At 43.7% G+C, this 20,299-nt stretch overlaps 1 protein-coding gene across 2 annotated transcripts in view; it reads right to left on the bottom strand.

Moving 5' to 3' along the window:
* Positions 1-15,302, bottom strand: part of LOC147631608 (serine/threonine-protein kinase D6PKL2-like) — a 48,955-nt gene extending 33,653 nt beyond the window's left edge. The window contains exon 1 of one of the 2 annotated variants that reach the window (XM_086808135.1): positions 13,505-15,302. In XM_086808135.1, the coding sequence (XP_086664261.1) occupies positions 13,505-14,283 (779 nt within the window). In that variant the 5' untranslated portion in view covers positions 14,284-15,302. Of the gene's footprint in view, positions 1-13,495 lie in introns of both variants that reach the window. The other variant, XM_086808134.1, reaches the window with a different exon arrangement.
* Positions 15,303-20,299: the final 4,997 nt, after the last annotated feature.

Here is a 20,299-nt window from a genome sequence, read left to right as displayed (position 1 = left end):
GACTGCCACTTCATCCCAACCTAGTCGTCCAAGCCTCCTTACAATTTGTTCTGGCGATCACCGGTGGTATGAATGTCCTAAACCCTCCAACACTCGGCGCAATTCTCAGGTGGACAATTGCCACCATGTTGATCATGACCCGCCTCCTGTGAAAGACAAAAACAAACAAATAGCTTGCTCTGTTCGCGTCTCTGAAGTTGTCAGTACCCTGATGCTTAATGGCCAAAGTACCAACCCTGTTCCGGTGAATCTTTCCAAGCACGTCCTTAGTCTTCTGGGTTTCATTGGCGACCATTCCATCAATGTGCTGGTGGACAGTGGCTGTTCCACTAATTTTGTAGGCACTTCTTTGGTTCACAAGCTTCGCCTACAGACCCGACATTTTGTGGATGCTTTTCAAGTAGAGCTTGCTGATGGTTCCTTCCTTAATTGTAACAAAAAGATGCAACAGCTTCAGTTCCAAATTCAAGATTACCAAGATCACCTTAATTTTTCAGTGATGCCGTTGTCACATTATGACATGATACTGAGACAATCTTGGCTGTATCGATATGATCCAGTGATCAGCTTTCATTCTCATTCAATCCAGTTATACCATGATGGTCGAGAGCTGGAACTTCGTGGCCTTTTCACTGCCAAACCCATCACTGTTGTTTCTGCCCTGCAAGTCAAGCGCCTCGTCCGCAAACGTGACTGTATAACATCCTTGGTCATGTTACAGGAGATTGAAGCAAAAACTAGTGAGCAATCTCAAGCCTCGTCATCGACAACTGCTTACTTGGAGCAACCCTTCTTCAGGCCTTTTCAGGATCTATTTCCGAATGATCTTCCGACGACATTGCCTCCTCCTCGTCCTGTGGATCACCCGATCGATCTTATCCCAAGTCAACCTCCTCCAACCCGAGCTCCATACCGTGTTTCTTACTCTGAATCTCAGGAGATACAAAGGCAATTACAGGAGTTGCTGGATGTTTTTAGCCGATCTATGGTCGATCACAAAGAGCATTTACAGATTGTCTTTGAAGTACTACGCACCAATGTGCTGTACATCAACAAGAAGAAGAGCGAATTTTTCAAGAACCATGTGGAATATCTTAGTCACATCATTTCTGCTAATGGAATTGCAGTAGATCCTAAGAAGATTCAGGCGATTGTGGATTGGCCTTTGCCTCTCACCATTTCAGATGTTCGATCTTTCTTGGGACTTGGTAACTTTTATCACAACAAGGTGCATAGGTTTTCCGAGATTGCTGCCCCTTTGACAGAATTGACAAAGCTAGACAAACTTCAGTGGTCTTCTGAAGCTGAGCAATCCTTCAATGATCTCAAGCATGCCTTGACGACAACCCCAATCTTGGCCATTGCAGATCCCACCCAGCCCTTTGATGTAATGACAGATGCCTCAGATCGTGCTTCTGGTGGAGTTTTGATGCAGAATGATCGTGTCATTGCTTTTGACAGCAGGAAGTTTTCAGCCATTCAAAGCAGGTATCCTGTGTATGATAAGGAGTTTTTGGCAATCGTGCATGCTTATCGGACTTGGAGACATTATCTTCTTGGAGCAGATTCAGTTGTACGTACATATCATCAATCTCTGACGTACATTTTCACTCAGCCTATTATGAACTCTCGACAAGGCCGATGGGTTGAATTCTTGGCTAATTTCCACATGACTGGCGTTGGCAGATCAGTTGGTTCAGGAGATGCAAGATGTGCTTGTGCAAGTTCGAGATAAATTGGTCCATGTGCAATAAAAATATCAAAAAAAGGCCAACAAGCATCGTCGACATGCAGATTTTCAAGAAGGAGATTTGGTCTTGTTATATGTGGCACCTCACCGCTACAAAACAGTGAAGTCAGTTTTTCCAAAGTTGCGACCTCGCTTCTATGGGCCTTTCATTATTCTTACGAAAAATTCAGTTGTCAGTTACAAGTTGGAACTTCCACCTTCATGGGGGAAGGTTCATCCGACTTTTCACATTTCTTGGCTCAAACAGTATGTTCAAGGAGATTTGCCTGTTCCAGACTTATCTTCATATGTCCCATAAATTGAAGATGACCATATTATCCTTGTTCCAGAAGTAATTCTTGACGTGCGACAGAAGGAAACAAGAAGAAAGTTGACTACAGAATTTCTTGTGAAGTGGATGGATTTGGATGAGTCTGATTCCACTTGGCAAACAGATGAAGACATGCAGCAGTTTCTTCAGGAATTCTTTGACAAACAGAAGTCTATCATTTGACACATGGGTTTTATTTTGAATGGGAGGGAATGTCACGATTGTGACGTATGTATGTATCAGATTCTCTCTTCATTGCTGATTCCTGTTGCAGATGCAAAGAGTAACTAACCAAGGGAACCCCTACCCTCGACTGGCTGCGACTCTTCGCCAAAGGATGTACCTCTTCATCGAATAGCCACATCCCTTCGACGAATGGTTGTATCCCTTGATGAATGGTTGTGCCTCTACATCGAATAGACACATCCCTTAGCCTAAAGTTGTATCCTTTCGTCTATGGTCATGTCCTTTCGTCTATGGTCATGTCCTTCCGTCAAAGGACATGCCTCTTCAAATGTGTCTCTTCATCTCCTATATAAGAGACCTATTGTACTCAGTTTAATTCAAGTCAATTCAATCTTCTCTCAAGTGTTCTCCTGATGTCTCTTGTTCTCTAAGTTAAGTACTTAAGTAGTAATTAATACACAATATGAGAGATTAACAACATAATCAACTCCTTCGTCAGTTTCAAGAAAAGACGATGTGACCAATTCAGAAAAATTCGCTCAAATTACCCACCGAATCTGAAATCAAGTTAAGACCCTTTGATTCGGATCTGAGAATCAAGGTTACACAATTCATGAAATTCTGTTGGAATTCAAACCTGCGATCTAGAAGTATTTGGATACGGATTTAAGATGCACTCATTATATTCAAAAGAAAATCAAAATTAAAAACTTGCATAGAAACCCTATTTTTTTAAAGGACTGTCTTACGCCAGAATGCTGGAGGGAGCATTTGGTATATGTGTTTTTCTAAGGGAAGTTCGGTTGTAATAGCTGGCGGAGAGTGTTCAAAGGACAGCTCACGCGGCAAAAACCTACCCAAGTCTTGACCAGCCTTGGTATGGTGAAAAATGGTGTGCTTTCGGTACGATGGACGAGGGCCGACGAAGCGGTCCCTGAGTGAAGTACCAAGACACCTAAGGAGGATCCTGGAGGGTTCTGACCAGGCGATGCACGGGCTCGCGGTACTTAGGACACCCATGCGTATGTCGTGGAAGATATATACGTTAAAAAAAAAATTTTGCATGCATCTCAAGTGAGGTCGGCCAAGTCTATTTGTGGATATATAAGCACCCTAGCTCCATTGTAAAAAACATATCTAATTCATTGCTGTTGTGTTGGTTCGAATACTCTCTCTCTCTTTCTACCTCTCTCTAGCGTTTGTGCACCCTCTCTCTCTCTTTCTCTGCCAACGTTTTCTCTCATCCTCTCTCCCTTAGCGTTTTCTCACTAACGCAATACTACTTCCGTGTTGTCAACTTTGACATGGTATCAGAGCTGAGGCACGTCAACGCCTAGGGGACCGGAGCACGAGGAGAAGGCAGATCTAGGCTGTGTTTTTCAGCCGGCACGAGTGCGATTGATTTGCTACGTTTTCATCGCGAGAAGCACCCTTGGACCAGCGTTTTTGCTATAAGAGGGGGCTGATTGGATCTAGCAGCGTTTTCATCGCGGAGAACCCCTTCAAATCTGCGTTTTTCAGCCTGTAATCGACGGAGGAGTGCTACTGATTTTCAACGTGAAGTTGGACGAGATTTGGGCTGCGTTTTTTGGAGACGAGGATCGGATTGACGAAGGAGATGGGTCTCCCGTGTTCAAGCAAGGACGACAAAGTAAATGGCGACAATTATGCGCATCTTGATCATGAGGCTATGGTTTAGCAAAAAAGGCTTATGGGACATTGTTGATGGCTCGGAGGAACGTCCCCGAAGGGATAGCAATCGGTTCACACGTCTTCAGGAGGAGGAGTTTCTCAAATCTCTTGTGGATTGGGATGCTCACAATGCGAAGGCAATGTCGGCGATTGCAGAATCTCTCACCAAGGAAATTTCCCCTGCCATACAGACTTTGAAGACTGCCGAGGAAATGTGGTCAAAGCTTGCAGGAATGTTTGATCGAGACTCAACAATGCGAGCAATAACCCTTCTCGGCCAGTTGTTTTCCATCAAGTTTGAAGCCGGGACCTCTATGCAGTCATTTCTAATGAAGGCAAAGGTTATCCATGATCAGTTATCGGCTATGAATAGTGCGTTAACTAGTACCCAGTTAGCTGCCTTGGTTCTTACGAAGTTGCCTGAGGAGTATGAGATGGTCTCAAGGGCATTACGCTTACAAGTCACTAAGGAAAAGCTGGAATTTGATGATCTCAGCTCTTTTCTCATTGAGGAGGAAGCAGTGCTCATTTCCCAAGGCAAGATTCAAGTTCCGAAGGATGTAGAATCGGCACATGCTGCATCGGAATTCAATAAGAAGTCTAGGAGCTGTTGTTATAAGTGCGGAAAGCGAGGGCATTTAGCTCGGGATTGCAAATCCAAAGCTAAAGCTCAAGGCTCGACGAATGACGAAGGCAAAGGCAAAGCTGACGAGGATGACAGTGACAGTGATACTACCAGGGATGATACGGCTTCTGCCGGTGTGGCGAGGACTACACTGGCACATGCTCCAGCATTCTAGCTTGGTGGATGGATGCTACCACGTGCTTCAGCCAGAGAGAGGCATGTGAGTGGCAGAGAGGGGCAGTCTGTGCTCCCGTTTTGACGACTTGACCCGTGTGTCGGAGTTCAATTTCTGGGTGTTTGGATCCGTGTGTCGGACTTCAAAGCACTAGGCATCTGGCAAGGAACCAACATGGCGTATAAAACACTATGGATGTGCTGCAGTCATTCATTGTTGTTTTCAGGATTATGGACAAGGTGTGTACCAAAGTTCATTATCTTGTGGAGTTTTTTGGACGTGATGTGTTCACAGTTCATGAATGGGGATTCTTGGATGTAGTGTGGTCTACAGTTCAATGTTCTTTGAGGCAGTTGGTGCTCAGGATGGCATTTTTGGTGGTGACAAGCTGGTGGTTGCGAATCCGAGGTGTACCTAGTGGTTGGCCACTGCTGGGGTGTCCATGGTAGCTTCTTCATCGACTTGGTATTCCTACTTATGACCACTATGAGCTACAGAGAGGGTGTTAAAAAAAAAAAATTTTGCATGCATCTCAAGTGAGATCGGCTGTGGATATATAAGCACCCTAGCTCCATTGTAAAAAACATATCTAATTCATTGCTGTTGTGTTGGTTCGAATACTCTCTCTCTCTCTCTTTCTACCTCTCTCTGGCGTTTGTGCACCCTCTCTCTCTCTTTCTCTGCCAGCGTTTTCTCTCATCCTCTCTCCCTAAGCGTTTTCTCACTAACGCAATACTACTTCCGCGTTGTCAACTTTGACAATATATATATATATATGATGACGAAAAATTATTGTAATCTGTTATACTGGATCTCGTTGCTAACCAGCTGGTCTCGACAGAGAGTCCAGAGTGATACCTGTTTTTGAGAAACAAGAAACTAGATGAAAATTTTAAGTTATGACATCTGTAACCAATAATTGTTTGTCAATGGATTGTTTTATAAGTTAAAGTTTAAAGAGAAGTGTGTGCGTATCTGTATTCTGAATCAAAAGTTAAGAAAGGCATTCAATTATGGATGGGTGAGTACTTGTCTGGTTCTACCAATTCCAGTGGTTGGGCGGTGGCTAACCCATGGGCCGGATGGGGTTAGTGTAAACCGGCCTTCAGAGAGCAAAGGGCGGTAAAACAAACACTCGCACATAAAACACTTCAACACCATTGAGGACCTAGAAAAGGAAAACAAACAGGGGGAGCTAGAGTGCTCCTGCAAATAGTACACGGACACCGATTGGCCCCAAATCGCAGTGGCGCCCCTTGCGGTACTTCTTTAATTGATTATAAGAGCTTTGATTACAATATAAAGCTGGTAATTCAGCCGTCCCAGTAGAACTCCTGAAGCCTACAAAGAACCTGCATCTGGCTTCTTGTCCACACAGCATCCACAAATAAATCCAACCATTGTTCACATCAAAAGACTCTTCACATTGAGTCTGCATACAGAAGCTTTCTCCCATGATCAAGGCTGCCACAACCATCCATAGCCTCTCACACTATGAGCAGCATCACACCCTGACACATCCAGTGCTCCTGCATCACAACACAGACTCCCAAACTATCTCTCAAAAGAGAACTCGTATCACAGCACAGCATACCATACAGTCGACACACCTGTACCAACCTTCTCTACCTTCCAAGGGTACTATCCATCTCTGTCATGGATTCCCTGTCCCCTGTCCTATCAGTAGCAAGGTTGTACCAAGCATGTGTCCATTCCTGTACCCTCTGCCTGCATGTGACCTATCTCCTGGAGAAACCCAAAAACATGTTTCCTCGTCGAGAAACCTACGACCTGTTTCCACATGAAACCCTTGGGCCTGTTTCCCTTTGAAACTTATGTCCTGTTTCCCATACATCTAGTTACCTGTTCCCACATGAAACATCTGGCAACATAGAGATGCCCATAACTGTAGGTCCCACTGTTCCTTTCTAGCAGGAAGAAAACAATCTGCTCCATGAGCACGCAGCCATGAGAGCTTGCTTTACTCCCATGCCAAGAAACATAACCAAATGACCTTGTCCTTGCAGCCAAAAGCCCAAGCACATAGCTGAATTTGCAGCCAAACAAAAACAGCCCATAAACTGTCCCAAAACAGTCCCAAACCCAAAGCAAAGAGAAGCTGAAAGTTCCATCAGTTGAACGCCATCGACATGATGTCTATGTTCATGGAAAACCAACCTCTGTCCACCTTTGTATCAAGAGAAACCAACCCTTGTCTACTCTTCAGCAGAGGGGGAGAGAGAGAGAGAGAGAGAGAGAGAGAGAGAGAGAGAGAGAGAAAGCAATACTGGCTGTCCCCACATGTACGCCCCTGTTTCTCCTGCAGTCCCCTCTTTTCAGGAAAGTCTCTCATGCCCTGTACAACCCGGCACCTCTGCAACCCATCCACGAGGAGTCCATGCAGACAGTCTCTTTGCGCCAGCTTTTCACCAGGAAAGGGAAGAGATCTATGCTCTGTTCAGCCCCTACCCGACTGTCTTCTCCTCCACGCAGCCGACCTGTACCTGCAGTCCAGCCCACGAGCAGTCTACTGTACCAGCAGTCATACAGTATTGTACCTGCTGTCGTACTTGCCTGCGCTGCCTGTACAAGCAACCTGTACACGCCTGTACCTGCACAACCAGATCTGCAACGTGGACTGTACCTGCAGACAGCAGCCTGACCTGCCACGTGGACTGTACCTGCACAGCAGCCGTACACTGCCACGTGGACTGTACCTGCACAGCAGCCGTACACTGTACCTGCAGCAGTCGTACAGTTCTGCACAGGCCCTTCCATGCGCAGCCAACATGCAGTCCACCTCTCCCCAGAAAAGCACACGCTTCCTCATGAGATAGGCGCCTCTTTTGCCTGCCAGCCCCCCTTTTTCCCAAAAAGCACACGTGGCCCCAAATTAGCATAAGGGCCACGTTTTTCTTTAATGAAGGGCCTTATAAAAAAATTTAAAGGTTTTTAAACCTTTGTCCCCACCAAAACCCTTTGTCCCCATGGGTTATGAGAGACTTTAATCACTTGGTCCCCATATCACACTTGGGGTTGTCCACACATGGGCTTCCATCTTCACTCCCACCTGATGCCATTCACACTGTCCACCATGTCCCCGTGCACACCTGCATCTTGTCCAGAGAAAAACACAGGGTCGTGACATACCCCCCTCTTGAAAAATGGCAAGCGTCCTCGATTGCACTCAATGGCACAGTAAAGCATCTTATGAGTAAAAACACCCCATATGGCAAAAACAAAACCATGCATCATTCTACATATGACACACATATGCATTCGCAAACAATATGCTCCTTAAAATGCTCTACCTACTCTAAAGTAACAGTCTAAGGGCTGCTCGCAAGCCTTACGCCCATGGGCATCCCGCAGGACCCACGACTGATGGTACAACATGAGCATATGCAAGCACTCAATGCATCCAAACACTACATCCACTAAGTACTTTCCCACATATGTCTCATGGCCATCCCGCAGGAGTCACACCCATGAACATAATAAAGCACTTGATGTATCATACCAACATACATGCAGCACTCAACACAATGCAGAGTATTTCCCAATGTATTCTCAATGGTACCAGGATCCAATGGCACCAGAATACAAAATTACCTCTACGTCAAAAAGTGTATGCATACATACACAAATAGAGTTCGATCCATATTTCCATGAACCAAACCAACTCTAGGATTGCTCGCAAGACTTATGTCCTCCATAGAGTTATCCATAGTTGAAGTTAGAGTTCCAGGTGCGCGCAACTGTGAACCTTACTCAACCACCATCTCCTGTGACTAGTACACAATATCATAGAAGTCCCATAAGCAGATGTACTGTCAGCCTCAGTACCTTCGGGTGAATACAAAGATGTCACCAAGCGACTCCTAGATAACAACTGAGCCTGTCTATAACAAGGGAGCGGAGGTGCTACCCCCCTCTTGAGCATCAGGCAATGCTCCAGACCCATGCTCTGCCGAACCTGAATGAGGCGTAACAAGAGTCGACTCCAACTCATAGGCATCAAGATAAAGCTGCAACTCCTGAGGTGAATCTGCTAAGTCACCCTCCTCCATCCACTTCGCATCCATCAGTGAACCTCCTCCATCCACTTCATATCCATCAGTGAACAACTCTTGAACTTCACAGGATAGCGACGGGAAACCTTACCCTGTACCTTTCTTTCCTTATGTGCCAGTATACGCTCAGGAATAAGAACCTCGTCAAGTTCCTCCACTTCCATCTGAGCCCCATCTGATACATCCTCAGGCACCCAAAACCTGCTTGCACTCCACCCAAGTGGTAAGCACAAGTCCTCGATGAAGCATAGTAGATCACCAAAAAGAAACTGTCTTCCGAACCCATGAAGCCTCTATGAAGATACCACCAGTGACAAACTGTCGAAAGCCATAGCCTTCAACGCATCTCCTGCACCGTAACACTTCAACTGCTTCTTGTTCCTGGCCGACTACTTCTTGTCCTTGGTGTCTTTTCTCCTGAGCTTCATCTTCAGCTCTTGCTCTTCACCTCATATAGGCAAAGATACAAAATCCTGCACTGTGTCCTGCACTTCCTTTTCACTTTCCTTATGTTGAAGCTTTTGATGTGACAACCACGGGCTCGCCTCCTTGAGAAAGTCGACGATGTGTCCCGGCAACGGAACCTTGTAAACCGGCCTTCAGAGAGCAAAGGGCGGTAAAACAAACACTCCACATAAAACACTTCAACACCATTGAGGACCTAGAAAAGGAAAACAAACAGGGGGAGCTAGAGTGCTCCTGCAAATAGTACACGGACACCGATTGGCCCCAAATCGCAGTGGCGCCCCTTGCGGTATTTCTTTAATTGATTATAAGAGCTTTGATTACAATATAAAGCTGGTAATTCAGCCGTCCCAGTAGAACTCCTGAAGCCTGCAAAGAACCTGCATCTGGCTTCTTGTCCACACGGTATCCACAAATAAATCCAGCCATTGTTCACATCAAAAGACTCTTCACATTGAGTCTGCATACAGAAGCTTTCTCCCATGATCAAGGTTGCCACAACCATCCATAGCCTCTCACACTATGAACAGCATCACACCCTGACACATCCAGTGCTCCTGCATCACAACACAGACTCCCAAACTGTCTCTCAAAAGAGAACTCGTATCACAGCACAGCATACCATACAGTCGACACACCTGTACCAACCTTCTCTACCTTCCAAGGGTACTATCCATCTCTGTCATGGATTCCCTGTCCCCTGTCCTATCAGTAGCAAGGTTGTACCAAGCATGTGTCCATTCCTGTACCCTCTGCCTGCATGTGACCTATCTCCTGGAGAAACCCAAAAACATGTTTCCTCGTCGAGAAACCTACGACCTGTTTCCACATGAAACCCTTAGGCCTGTTTCCCTTTGAAACTTATGTCCTGTTTCCCTTTGAAACTTATGTCCTGTTTCCCATACATCTAGTTACCTGTTCCCACATGAAACATCTGGCAACATAGAGATGCCCATAACTGTAGGTCCCACTGTTCCTTTCTAGCAGGAAGAAAACAATCTGCTCCATGAGCACGCAGCCATGAGAGCTTGCTTCACTCCCATGCCAAGAAACATAACCAAATGACCTTGTCCTTGCAGCCAAAAGCCCAAGCACATAGCTGAATTTGCAGCCAAACAAAAACAGCCCATAAACTGTCCCAAAACAGTCCCAAACCCAAAGCAAAGAGAAGCTGAAAGTTCCATCAGTTGAACGCCATCGACATGATGTCTATGTTCATGGAAAACCAACCTCTGTCCACCTTTGTATCAAGAGAAACCAACCCTTGTCTACTCTTCAGCAGAGGGGGAGAGAGAGAGAGAGAGAGAGAGAGAAAGAGAGAGAAAGCAATACTGGCTGTCCCCACATGTACGCCCCTGTTTCTCCTGCAGTCCCCTCTTTTCAGGAAAGTCTCTCATGCCCTGTACAACCCGGCACCTCTGCAACCCATCCACGAGGAGTCCATGCAGACAGTCTCTTTGCGCCAGCTTTTCACCAGGAAAGGGAAGAGATCTATGCTCTGTTCAGCCCCTACCCGACTGTCTTCTCCTCCACGCAGCCGACCTGTACCTGCAGTCCAGCCCACGAGCAGTCTACTGTACCAGCAGTCATACAGTATTGTACCTGCTGTCGTACTTGCCTGCGCTGCCTGTACAAGCAACCTGTACACGCCTGTACCTGCACAACCAGATCTGCAACGTGGACTGTACCTGCAGACAGCAGCCTGACCTGCCACGTGGACTGTACCTGCACAGCAGCCGTACACTGCCACGTGGACTGTACCTGCACAGCAGCCGTACACTGTACCTGCAGCAGTCGTACAGTTCTGCACAGGCCCTTCCATGCGCAGCCAACATGCAGTCCACCTCTCCCCAGAAAAGCACACGCTTCCTCATGAGATAGGTGCCTCTTTTGCCTGCCTGCCAGCCCCCCTTTTTCCCAAAAAGTACACGTGGCCCCAAATTAGCAGAAGGGCCACGTTTTTCTTTAATGAAGGGCCTTATAAAAAAATTTAAAGGTTTTTAAACCTTTGTCCCCACCAAAACCCTTTGTCCCCATGGGTTATGAGAGACTTTAATCACTTGGTCCCCCCATCACACTTGGGGTTGTCCACACATGGGCTTCCATCTTCACTCCCACCTGATGCCATTCACACTGTCCACCATGTCCCCGTGCACACCTGCATCTTGTCCAGAGAAAAACACAGGGTCGTGACAGTTAGGCTGGAATCAGTAGAGTTTTAATAATAAAATTGATTAATAGGAATACGTTTAGAACTCGAGTAGTTAAATAAAAGCCTGAAGACTTCTCTAATGAATAGATCAACGGCTATGCCTGATTCAATTAAGAAAAAAGTGTTGATCCCTTCAAGTTAAGTCTGTAATAGTTTCCCTTCTATCTGGTTTATTCAGATGAAGGTTAGTTCAGTATCTTGACTTCGTTAGAAAAATTCGTTAAGAAAATAAAAATGGTGGAATCGTCCCCGTTTTCCGGGCATGGAAAATTTTCCTGGTTTCGGTTTTCGGAATGACCACCAGCTTAGTCTCGTGCCCAGACATTCGAGGGCGAGGCCCCAAGTGGGAAACCCTGGCTCGCACATGAGGGAGCTGCTTCCGCTGCCAACTACCGGGAATCCGGTGTGCGGAGGGGGCAGTGGGATCTCACAAGAAGCTTCCTAGGGGCCACCTCAAAAGGTGAAGAAGCTTCTAGAAGCTTCTTCATGCTAGCCCCCTAGTTGGAGAAGGTTCCCACACAAGCTTCACGCTTGCTTATGCTAGCCCACTAGTTAGAGAAGGTTCCCACGGAGCTTCTCACTCCAACTCATCCAAGGCTCCTAGTTAGGCCCCATCAAGTCTAGGCAAGGGCCTAGCTTCAATGCACAGCTACTTGGCTCCATGCCATTAACTCCTCAATGGCTAGCTCCCATCATTAGCCTGCCTGGCCGTGTGCCAAGCCTACCAAAACCATCCAGCCACAAAGGTCATCATCTAGTGTCTAAACTAGGTTGATGTGCATTGCTGCTCAAACATGGCTTCTCCTCTTACATGAGCTAGCTATATCCATACAAATGTAGAGTAAGGGTGGACAATGATCTCCAACAGTCCCCTCGCATCATCGGCACGATGTAGGTTCATAAATCTTCCTTAGTAGACAAATCTTCCTGGATAAATCTTCCTAGATAAACCATGAAATTGAGTTTCTTTCATCTCTAAAGGTGAAGGGAGCAAACTCAGCCATGATGAACAAATGGAAAGTTCAGATTATTTTCCAAACTTAACAATAGCCAAAAGCGTGATCTTGACTCCACTCAGCCATGATGAACAAATGGAAAGTTCAGATTATTTTCCAAACTTAACAATAGCCAAAAGCGTGATCTTGACTCCATGATCGGTTACACACAAAGCTTCAAGGCTGCTCCTCATATGGATGGGAGTGGTCAATCTAGGGGCTTGTTCACTCTGGCCATGCAAACAGGCCAAGCAGACAACCTTCTGGATAAAATATCCAAGAAGGCCTCTGCAGCCAACCACCAGACATCATTTTGAGTCGACTTCAGCTACACATGAAGAGACTTGAAGTTCTCCAATAGGTTGACTAGATGAGTACTTTACAAGCTAGCAACTTTACAGTAAACCCTTGAATCTTAATCATCTGTGTGCAAAGATCTACAGACAGCAGTGTCCTTTTCTGACTAGCGAAGTAGTCTAGCTGATCTTCTGAATATTTCAAAGCAGGCACTAGAAAAAGCCTCATCATTAGACAACATGATGTTGCTGTCTGATGGCAATGGCATGTCAACGCATGACTAGATGAGTACTTTACAAGCTAGCAACTTTACAGTAAACCCTTGAATCTTAATCATCTGTGTGCAAAGATCCACAGACAGCAGTGTCCTTTTTTGACTAGCGAAGTAGTCTAGCTGATCTTCTGAATATTTCAAAGCAGGCACTAGAAAAAGGCTCATCATTAGACAACATGATGTTGCTTTCTGACAGCAATGGCATGTCAACGCATGATTGTGACAGCATATTATGATGATAACATGGCATTTGTGTACAATGAATGTCATGTGTATCATTGGCATGCTGCACCATGGGCCATCAGCACTTCAGTGCATGAGTCACTGACCTAGATTACTAATGCTAGAACAGTGAGAGACAACCACACATAAGACAGCACATGCAATCATATTACACAGGTAATTTTAAAAGTCCTAATTTCAGGAAGGAAAGGAAGTAACTGAGAAAACCTTGCAGCCTGTTCTGAGAAGTGTTTGCCTGGTTGACGCTGTCTGAGAGTATGAAGGTCACCCCCAGAACAGAACTCCATGACAAGGCAGGTAAATTTATCAGACTCAAAATGCGTGTAGAGAGTTGGTAGAAAGGGGTGATCTAACAACTGCAGAATCTCCCTCTCTGTCTCTGCTCGTAAAAGCTTCTTCCGGCTGGCCAATGCAGCCTTGTCCATGACTTTCATGGCAAAAAAGCAATTGCTACCCTTCAGTTCAGCCAAGTACACGCTACCAATGTCACCACACCCTAATCGCTTGAGCAACCTAAAGTGATTAAATCCAAGGGCACCTTCACGTGCACAGACCGCTTGGATTGCTTCCCACCGCACGTCGTTGCCCTTGTGCGGCTTGTTAACAGCATTGCTGATGTTGGTGCCGCTACTCTGGGTGCCATCACTTACAGCACTGCACGTGCTGGCCTGGCTGATGCTTGTTTTACTACTCTCCCCATACTCTACATTTTCAATGCTTATCCAGTGTTCATTGATCTTTCTATCCATCATCTTTGTATTGTCCCCAAACCCATCACTGATCTTACCGCTGGCACTACTCTTCCCACTGTTTGTCACTGTGATAGTGCCGCTTACACTGCTCTTGACACTCATGTCAATGCTGTTATTTCCACTCAAGCTTGCACTCTTGGGTGTAAAGTTCTCTGAGACTTTGTCAACAATTAGCTCTCTCTGAATGAAGCTCCTATCGGTTTCCCCCATAGCAACTACTGCAGATCTTTCCATCTGTATAGCCCAAATTGGAAAAGAGTTTTTGGCTAAAGCGATGAAACCTAAGCTTTCTGGACAATGAGATGTGAAAATAGGGCTTCCTCAACAATGTGACGTGAACTAGGGTATATGATGGTGAGGATTCCTGGAAAAATGTGATACAAATTAGGGTTTCCAGAACAATGCCGATGTGTAGCCACTTTGGGTTTCCAGGCCAATGTGATTAGAAACTACAATGATGCAAACTAGGGTACCAATGTAAAGCAAGTTAGGGTTTTCAAGAAAAAATGATACAAATTGGGGAATCCTGGCCAACGTGAAGCAAGCTACAGTTTTCAGGACACCCAATGTGATGCAAATTAGGGTTTCTTGGTCAATTGGGGCTTGTTCTGTGTACGAAAGGGTTTGCTGCCCACTGCAGGGTGAGATCAGGGTTTTCTGGCGGACGTGTTACGAATTAGGCTTCCTCCTTCCCGTAAAGTAAAATTAGGGTTTCCTTTCGAGATATGGCCTCTTACACTGTGGTTCTTACTGGTCCAGCTAGCTTTCGGGAGACGTCTCTGACCCGCAAAAGGCCAATGTTACCAACTGCTGCAGCTCCTCGCTTTGCCAATTCGCAACCTGGACCAAAACTCCGTGCTCTGGTGGGCATGCAGACCGCTCCATTGCAGACGCGCGAGGTCAGCATGCGGGTTAAAAAAGAGCCCTTCCTTGCCAAGATCTGCTCACGCAGAACCCAATAGGAGGGCAGAAAAAGGGAACTCCTGCAAGCCAATTCAGTGGGCAGGAAGCTCCTCCTAAATGCAGAAAATGATAGCTAGGCGAGCGGGAAGAAGGGGCGGGAAAGCGATGGAGGTTATTGGCTATGGCAGAAAAGCGGAGCCTTAAAGGCAGGCAGGAGACAGTGCTTTTCTAGGTCAAACAGGTTCAACAGGACCCATGATCAAGAACAGCTTAACAGAAAGAGAGAGCTGACGGCTCTTCAGCTAAACCAGTCCGAAGACAAGTTTATGCTTTGCATGAGGGGCGCACCCTAAAAAAACAAAAATACAAAAATACAAAAAACCAAAAAACACCCTGCCTCGAGTTGGACCCTAACCATGGTTAACCTGCTCTAACACAAATTCCTAAACAATTGTTTGGAGCGTGTACGATTTCTGTTGTTCTAGACAAGGATTTGAAAAGCACTACCGAATGCATTGATTTTATTAGTTTTTTTTTTAGTACAACATTTATGTAGTAGTTGTGTGCTTGCTCTCCATTCAATATATATCATTAGTAGAAATTTTCATTTGTTTGACTACATCATTCATCAATCTAGCAATTCAAACGACTTTAAAAGCATGTTTTGACTCAAACATAGTTACAAATCCTCCATGTATAAAATTGAGTATTTGTTGATATGATCGTACTAGCACCACCTTGGAAAGTCCCTATAAGAGTTGGCTCTACTAGAATATGTAACCAAATATGATGCCTACAGAATCAAGTGGGGCATTTACCTAGAGCCAAAAACACCACCACCCCAAAAAGTAGATTCCCTCTAGATTTTGCACCTTTTCATTCATGCCATATCTAGTGACATATTCAATAATTAGTGCCCGCCAAGGGGCCACTAATTATTGAACAGCCTAAGGTTGAAACCTTAGCGTTTAGCCTCCCCTCTCTTTCTCCGTCGCTCATCTAGCCTCGGCCTCTACGTCTGTTGTCTCTTTGCGCTACCCGAGTCTTCAGACATAGCTAAAAGAGATGCCTCCACCCCCTTCACCTATGCTTCCCTCCTGTCTCCACAACTCACCTAGTACCCCTCCACAACTCACCAGGGTCAGCTAGAACCCACAAGGATCCGAGAGAGAGACCACAGCAGACCCAGGGAGAGGGAGCGCACAAGCGACCTCGATTGGAACCTACAAGGACCTGACAGAGATGTGAGGAGGTCGGCGCCCAGATAGAAATACCACCCTGGCAACACCAACCACGCTTCACCGCCCACATAAAAATATCAACCTACCAACCGACCTCCACACCTAAGGTCGTTCGGCTTTAATATTTTCCAATCAAACTAATTAATCGAAAAAAGAATTGGGCACCCATATTCCATGTCCATGCCATATCTTTGCATTACAACATAGATCCTTTAAAGTTTAAAGTATAGATGGAACATCCGCTAAAGCATTTGAACCTCATATGCAAGCAATCACCATAGAGCCAATCCTTATAACAATTTTGCATTTTTTTAAAGCATTCTTGCAAACCTATAAGGCTAATTGTTTGACTTTTAAAAAAAATTTCACAAGCTTAAAAACCAAAGAATAAATGTCATGTGACATTTTAAGCAATCGTGTATTAGTTCTACTTTGAAGAAGTTCCTCTCTCTCTCTCTCTCTCTCTCTCTCTCTCTCTCTCTCTCTCTCTCTCTCTCTCTCTCTCTCTCTCTCTCTCTCTCTCTCTCTCTCTCTACCCCTATATGCGCACACATACATACATAGGCCACAAATATGTGTATATGTATATACACACACATATATACGTATGTGTATATGTGTATATGAATATACACACACATATATATACATATGTGTATGCACATGCATCCCTTATGTATATGTATATTGAGTAGGGGTGGTTTAAAAATGGGGAGGAGAAAGGAGGGGTAAAGAAAAAAAGGACCAGGGGGGTTATATAAAACAAAGCTTGGCTTTTGGCCTTCGTGGGTTTATGGTTATGAAGAAGAAAATGCCTTAGTAATGCATAAATAATAGTCATGAAAGTGATTGTATTGTACTCGTAATTATGAATCATGTCGAAGCCAACAATTATATACCTTAATAGTCATGAAGTTGATCATGATGATGAAGGCGCGGGTGCAAGAGCAAAACTTTTAGAGGAGTAATGCTCACACAATCATGAATATTTATTGCAGCTCTCAAAAGCCGCAACAACCTTAGAATGGCGTTTATGCTTTGGGTTGTGTATGACTATCCATAGCAAGCTTCCCTATGAACCTAGGTCATTTATGTAGGGATAAGGTTGGTAAATCAAGAGTCAGGAAAAGGGAATCACGGCTATTGGTGCCACATACGAGTTATGCCCACTAAAAATATTTTATTATATAATAGTTGTTTTTGTTGAGAAAAAACATTAGGAAGGTTTGGCCTTATAAGGTATCATTATGCACACACGCACATGCCCGTGTGCGTGTGCATGTTAAGTATATGTATATGTAGTGTATATATGTATATGGCATATTTTACAATTGTGTTCATGTGTGTGTATGTGAGCGTAAGCATATATGTATACATATATGCTCATATGTGTGTGTGTGTGTGTGTGTGTGTGTGTGTGTGTGTGTGTGTGTGTGTGTGTGTATATGTATATATATGCTCACATATATACACATACACACAATCTTAAACCATGTCATATACATACATATATATATATATATACATGTATATATATATATATATATATATGTATATATACATATGTATATGTATATATATGTATATACATATATATACATATACATATGTATATACATGTATATATATATGTATATATGCATATATATATGTATATACATATATATATGTATATACATGTATATATATATGTATATACATGTATATATATATACATATACATGTATATATATACATGTATATATATATATATATATATATATATATATGTAATGAGTGTGTGTGTGTGTGTGTGTGTGTGTATGTATACATGTAAACCGTGCCATGTACATATACATATTTGCACACACACACACACATGTGTGTGTGTGTGTGTACATATACATATATATGCACATATGTATATGTATATGTATATGGCATGGTTTATGATTTTGTGTATGTGAGCATGAAAATTTACATGTGTCCATGTACGATTTACGATTGTACACACGTATATATGTGTATATGGCATAGTTTTTTATTGTGTTCATTTAAGGTTTACAATTGTGTGCATATGTATGTATGTGAGTATGAGCATCATACATTTATATATATGTGTGCATATTGCATGCATCTGCATATATGTATATGGCATAGTTTACAATTGTGTGCATGTGTGTGTATGTGAGCATGAGTATTTGCATGTGTGCATATATGTGTGAGCAATGAGTGGGTGTGTAGACATATGGGCATGTGTCCCTTTAACGCTATCATTAAAGGTGGACCCATAAGTAGCCACACTATTTTAGTGGAGCTAGATAAGGCATAAGGTGGGTAGGGAACTAGGCCTACATGTTCTCTCTTTCCCTTGTTGTCAACCAAGTATAGCTCCTTTTTTATTTCCATTGTTTTTCTTGTTTTAATTGTTTGTATGGTTTTTTGTGAAATAGAGCTTATTCACAACTTAGATTCACTCTCTAACTCTTCGATTGGTTCTATGCATTAAAGGAAATTAGATCGTGGCTAGCCCTCATTGCATTATAAAGGACTTTACCATAAGGTCTAGGCAATTGAATGGATGTTCGTAGAGGTGCTATGTGTTCCTCTATGTTTCCTTCAACTTCTCCCATGAATGCTTGTGTGGATCCCAAAATAGTTTCTTGTTATTTTGCTGCTTGTTGGATTTGCCTTTCTTTAGCCTCTTGTTGAGCTTGAGCTTTCTTTAGTTCTACTTTCTCCTTGGTTGCCTTCTTATCATGTGCTACCTGCTGCAAGGCTTCCTCGATAAGAGTGTTGAGATTTGAGGTGACATGTGAGCTAGAGAGAAGAGTGGAGAATTATCCTAAATTGATGTACAAGCCTAAGAGTGTACCTCATCATATAAAAGGGGAGCATTTCAAGCAATGAAAAATGAAGCAAGCTCTCAAGCCTCTTTATGAGTACAAGTCTCAATCTTGTAACCTAATTGTGTTTGAGTCTAAGCTTAATTAGTTTACTACTTAATCATCATGTTTAAGCCTAGGCATCATCCACCTTAGATTAGCTTAATCATGTTTAAGCCTAGGCATCATCCACCTTAGATTAGCTTAATCATCATATTAATTTAGGATTAGGATTAGTCACCATAATCATACACATGGTACTCATGATTTTAAAATGGTATCAGAGCCTAGTTCTCTCTCAGTAAGCTTCTCTCATTCCCCTTCAGTATCTAACAGGCATTTCTTAGTTTAATTAGTGCTAATCATCTTGATTAAGTCACTAAGTTCAAGATTATCCTCTTCTCCTACTTGTGGTCCAAAATTGCAAGAGCTTGCCGCATTTTCTACATAGTCCAATAGTCCAAAAACGACACTACAGGCCCGACTGGTTTTCTGATGAATGCTCTATGCCTGCTCAAAATTGGTCCAAGCCCCTTTAGGGCTAGCTTAGCAATGGTGCAAGGTGTCTACAAATGAATTCTTGGCCCATTTCATCCACGGACATAACAACAACAATTAGAAACGTGGCCACTTGATTCTGGGCATTTTTTCATAAGTTTTTTAGCTAGTTCTTTGCACAACCCACTTCTCCTCATCTAATGCAAGATTGCTATACAAAAAACCGTCTCAATGTTGCATTGTACAAGTCCAATTTTGTCCACCAAAACCTGTTACCCTTAATCACATTAATTTAGCACTAATCACTATTATTAGTGTATCATTAGCAAAATTAGGCCAATTAAGCTTCAAAATTGGATAATTAGAGTATCAATCTACAGTTTGAAAATTGCTCTTTGCAGATATCCAAGTTCATCTTATCCACTTACATTACTCAATTGAAGTAAGTTTTTAATCGCCTATCTTGTACCAAGACTAGACACTAGTCGTGAATCATTATCACGTGCAAAGACCTTCCCAATCTTCTCACTACAAATTTGTATGAGATTAGACACTACTAACAAAGCAAAATAAAAGCTTGTTAGTAAGACCTTCTTAGTATGGAGCATGTTGTTTTGAAGTGGCTCAATCTCCACTTGTTCATCCTCAATGAGGTGCCAAATCCCCTTACGTGTAAGCAAGTACACAGTCTTGTTGTGCCATGTGATTAGTCACATTGTTGGCATAAGGATGCCAAGTTGGCAT

This window comes from Cibotium barometz, chromosome 14 (genome assembly GCF_041138505.1).
Source record: "Cibotium barometz isolate CiBa-2024 chromosome 14, ASM4113850v1, whole genome shotgun sequence".
In the NCBI taxonomy this organism is placed as follows: domain Eukaryota; kingdom Viridiplantae; phylum Streptophyta; class Polypodiopsida; order Cyatheales; family Cibotiaceae; genus Cibotium; species Cibotium barometz.
This window is presented reverse-complemented; position numbering and strand designations above follow the sequence as displayed.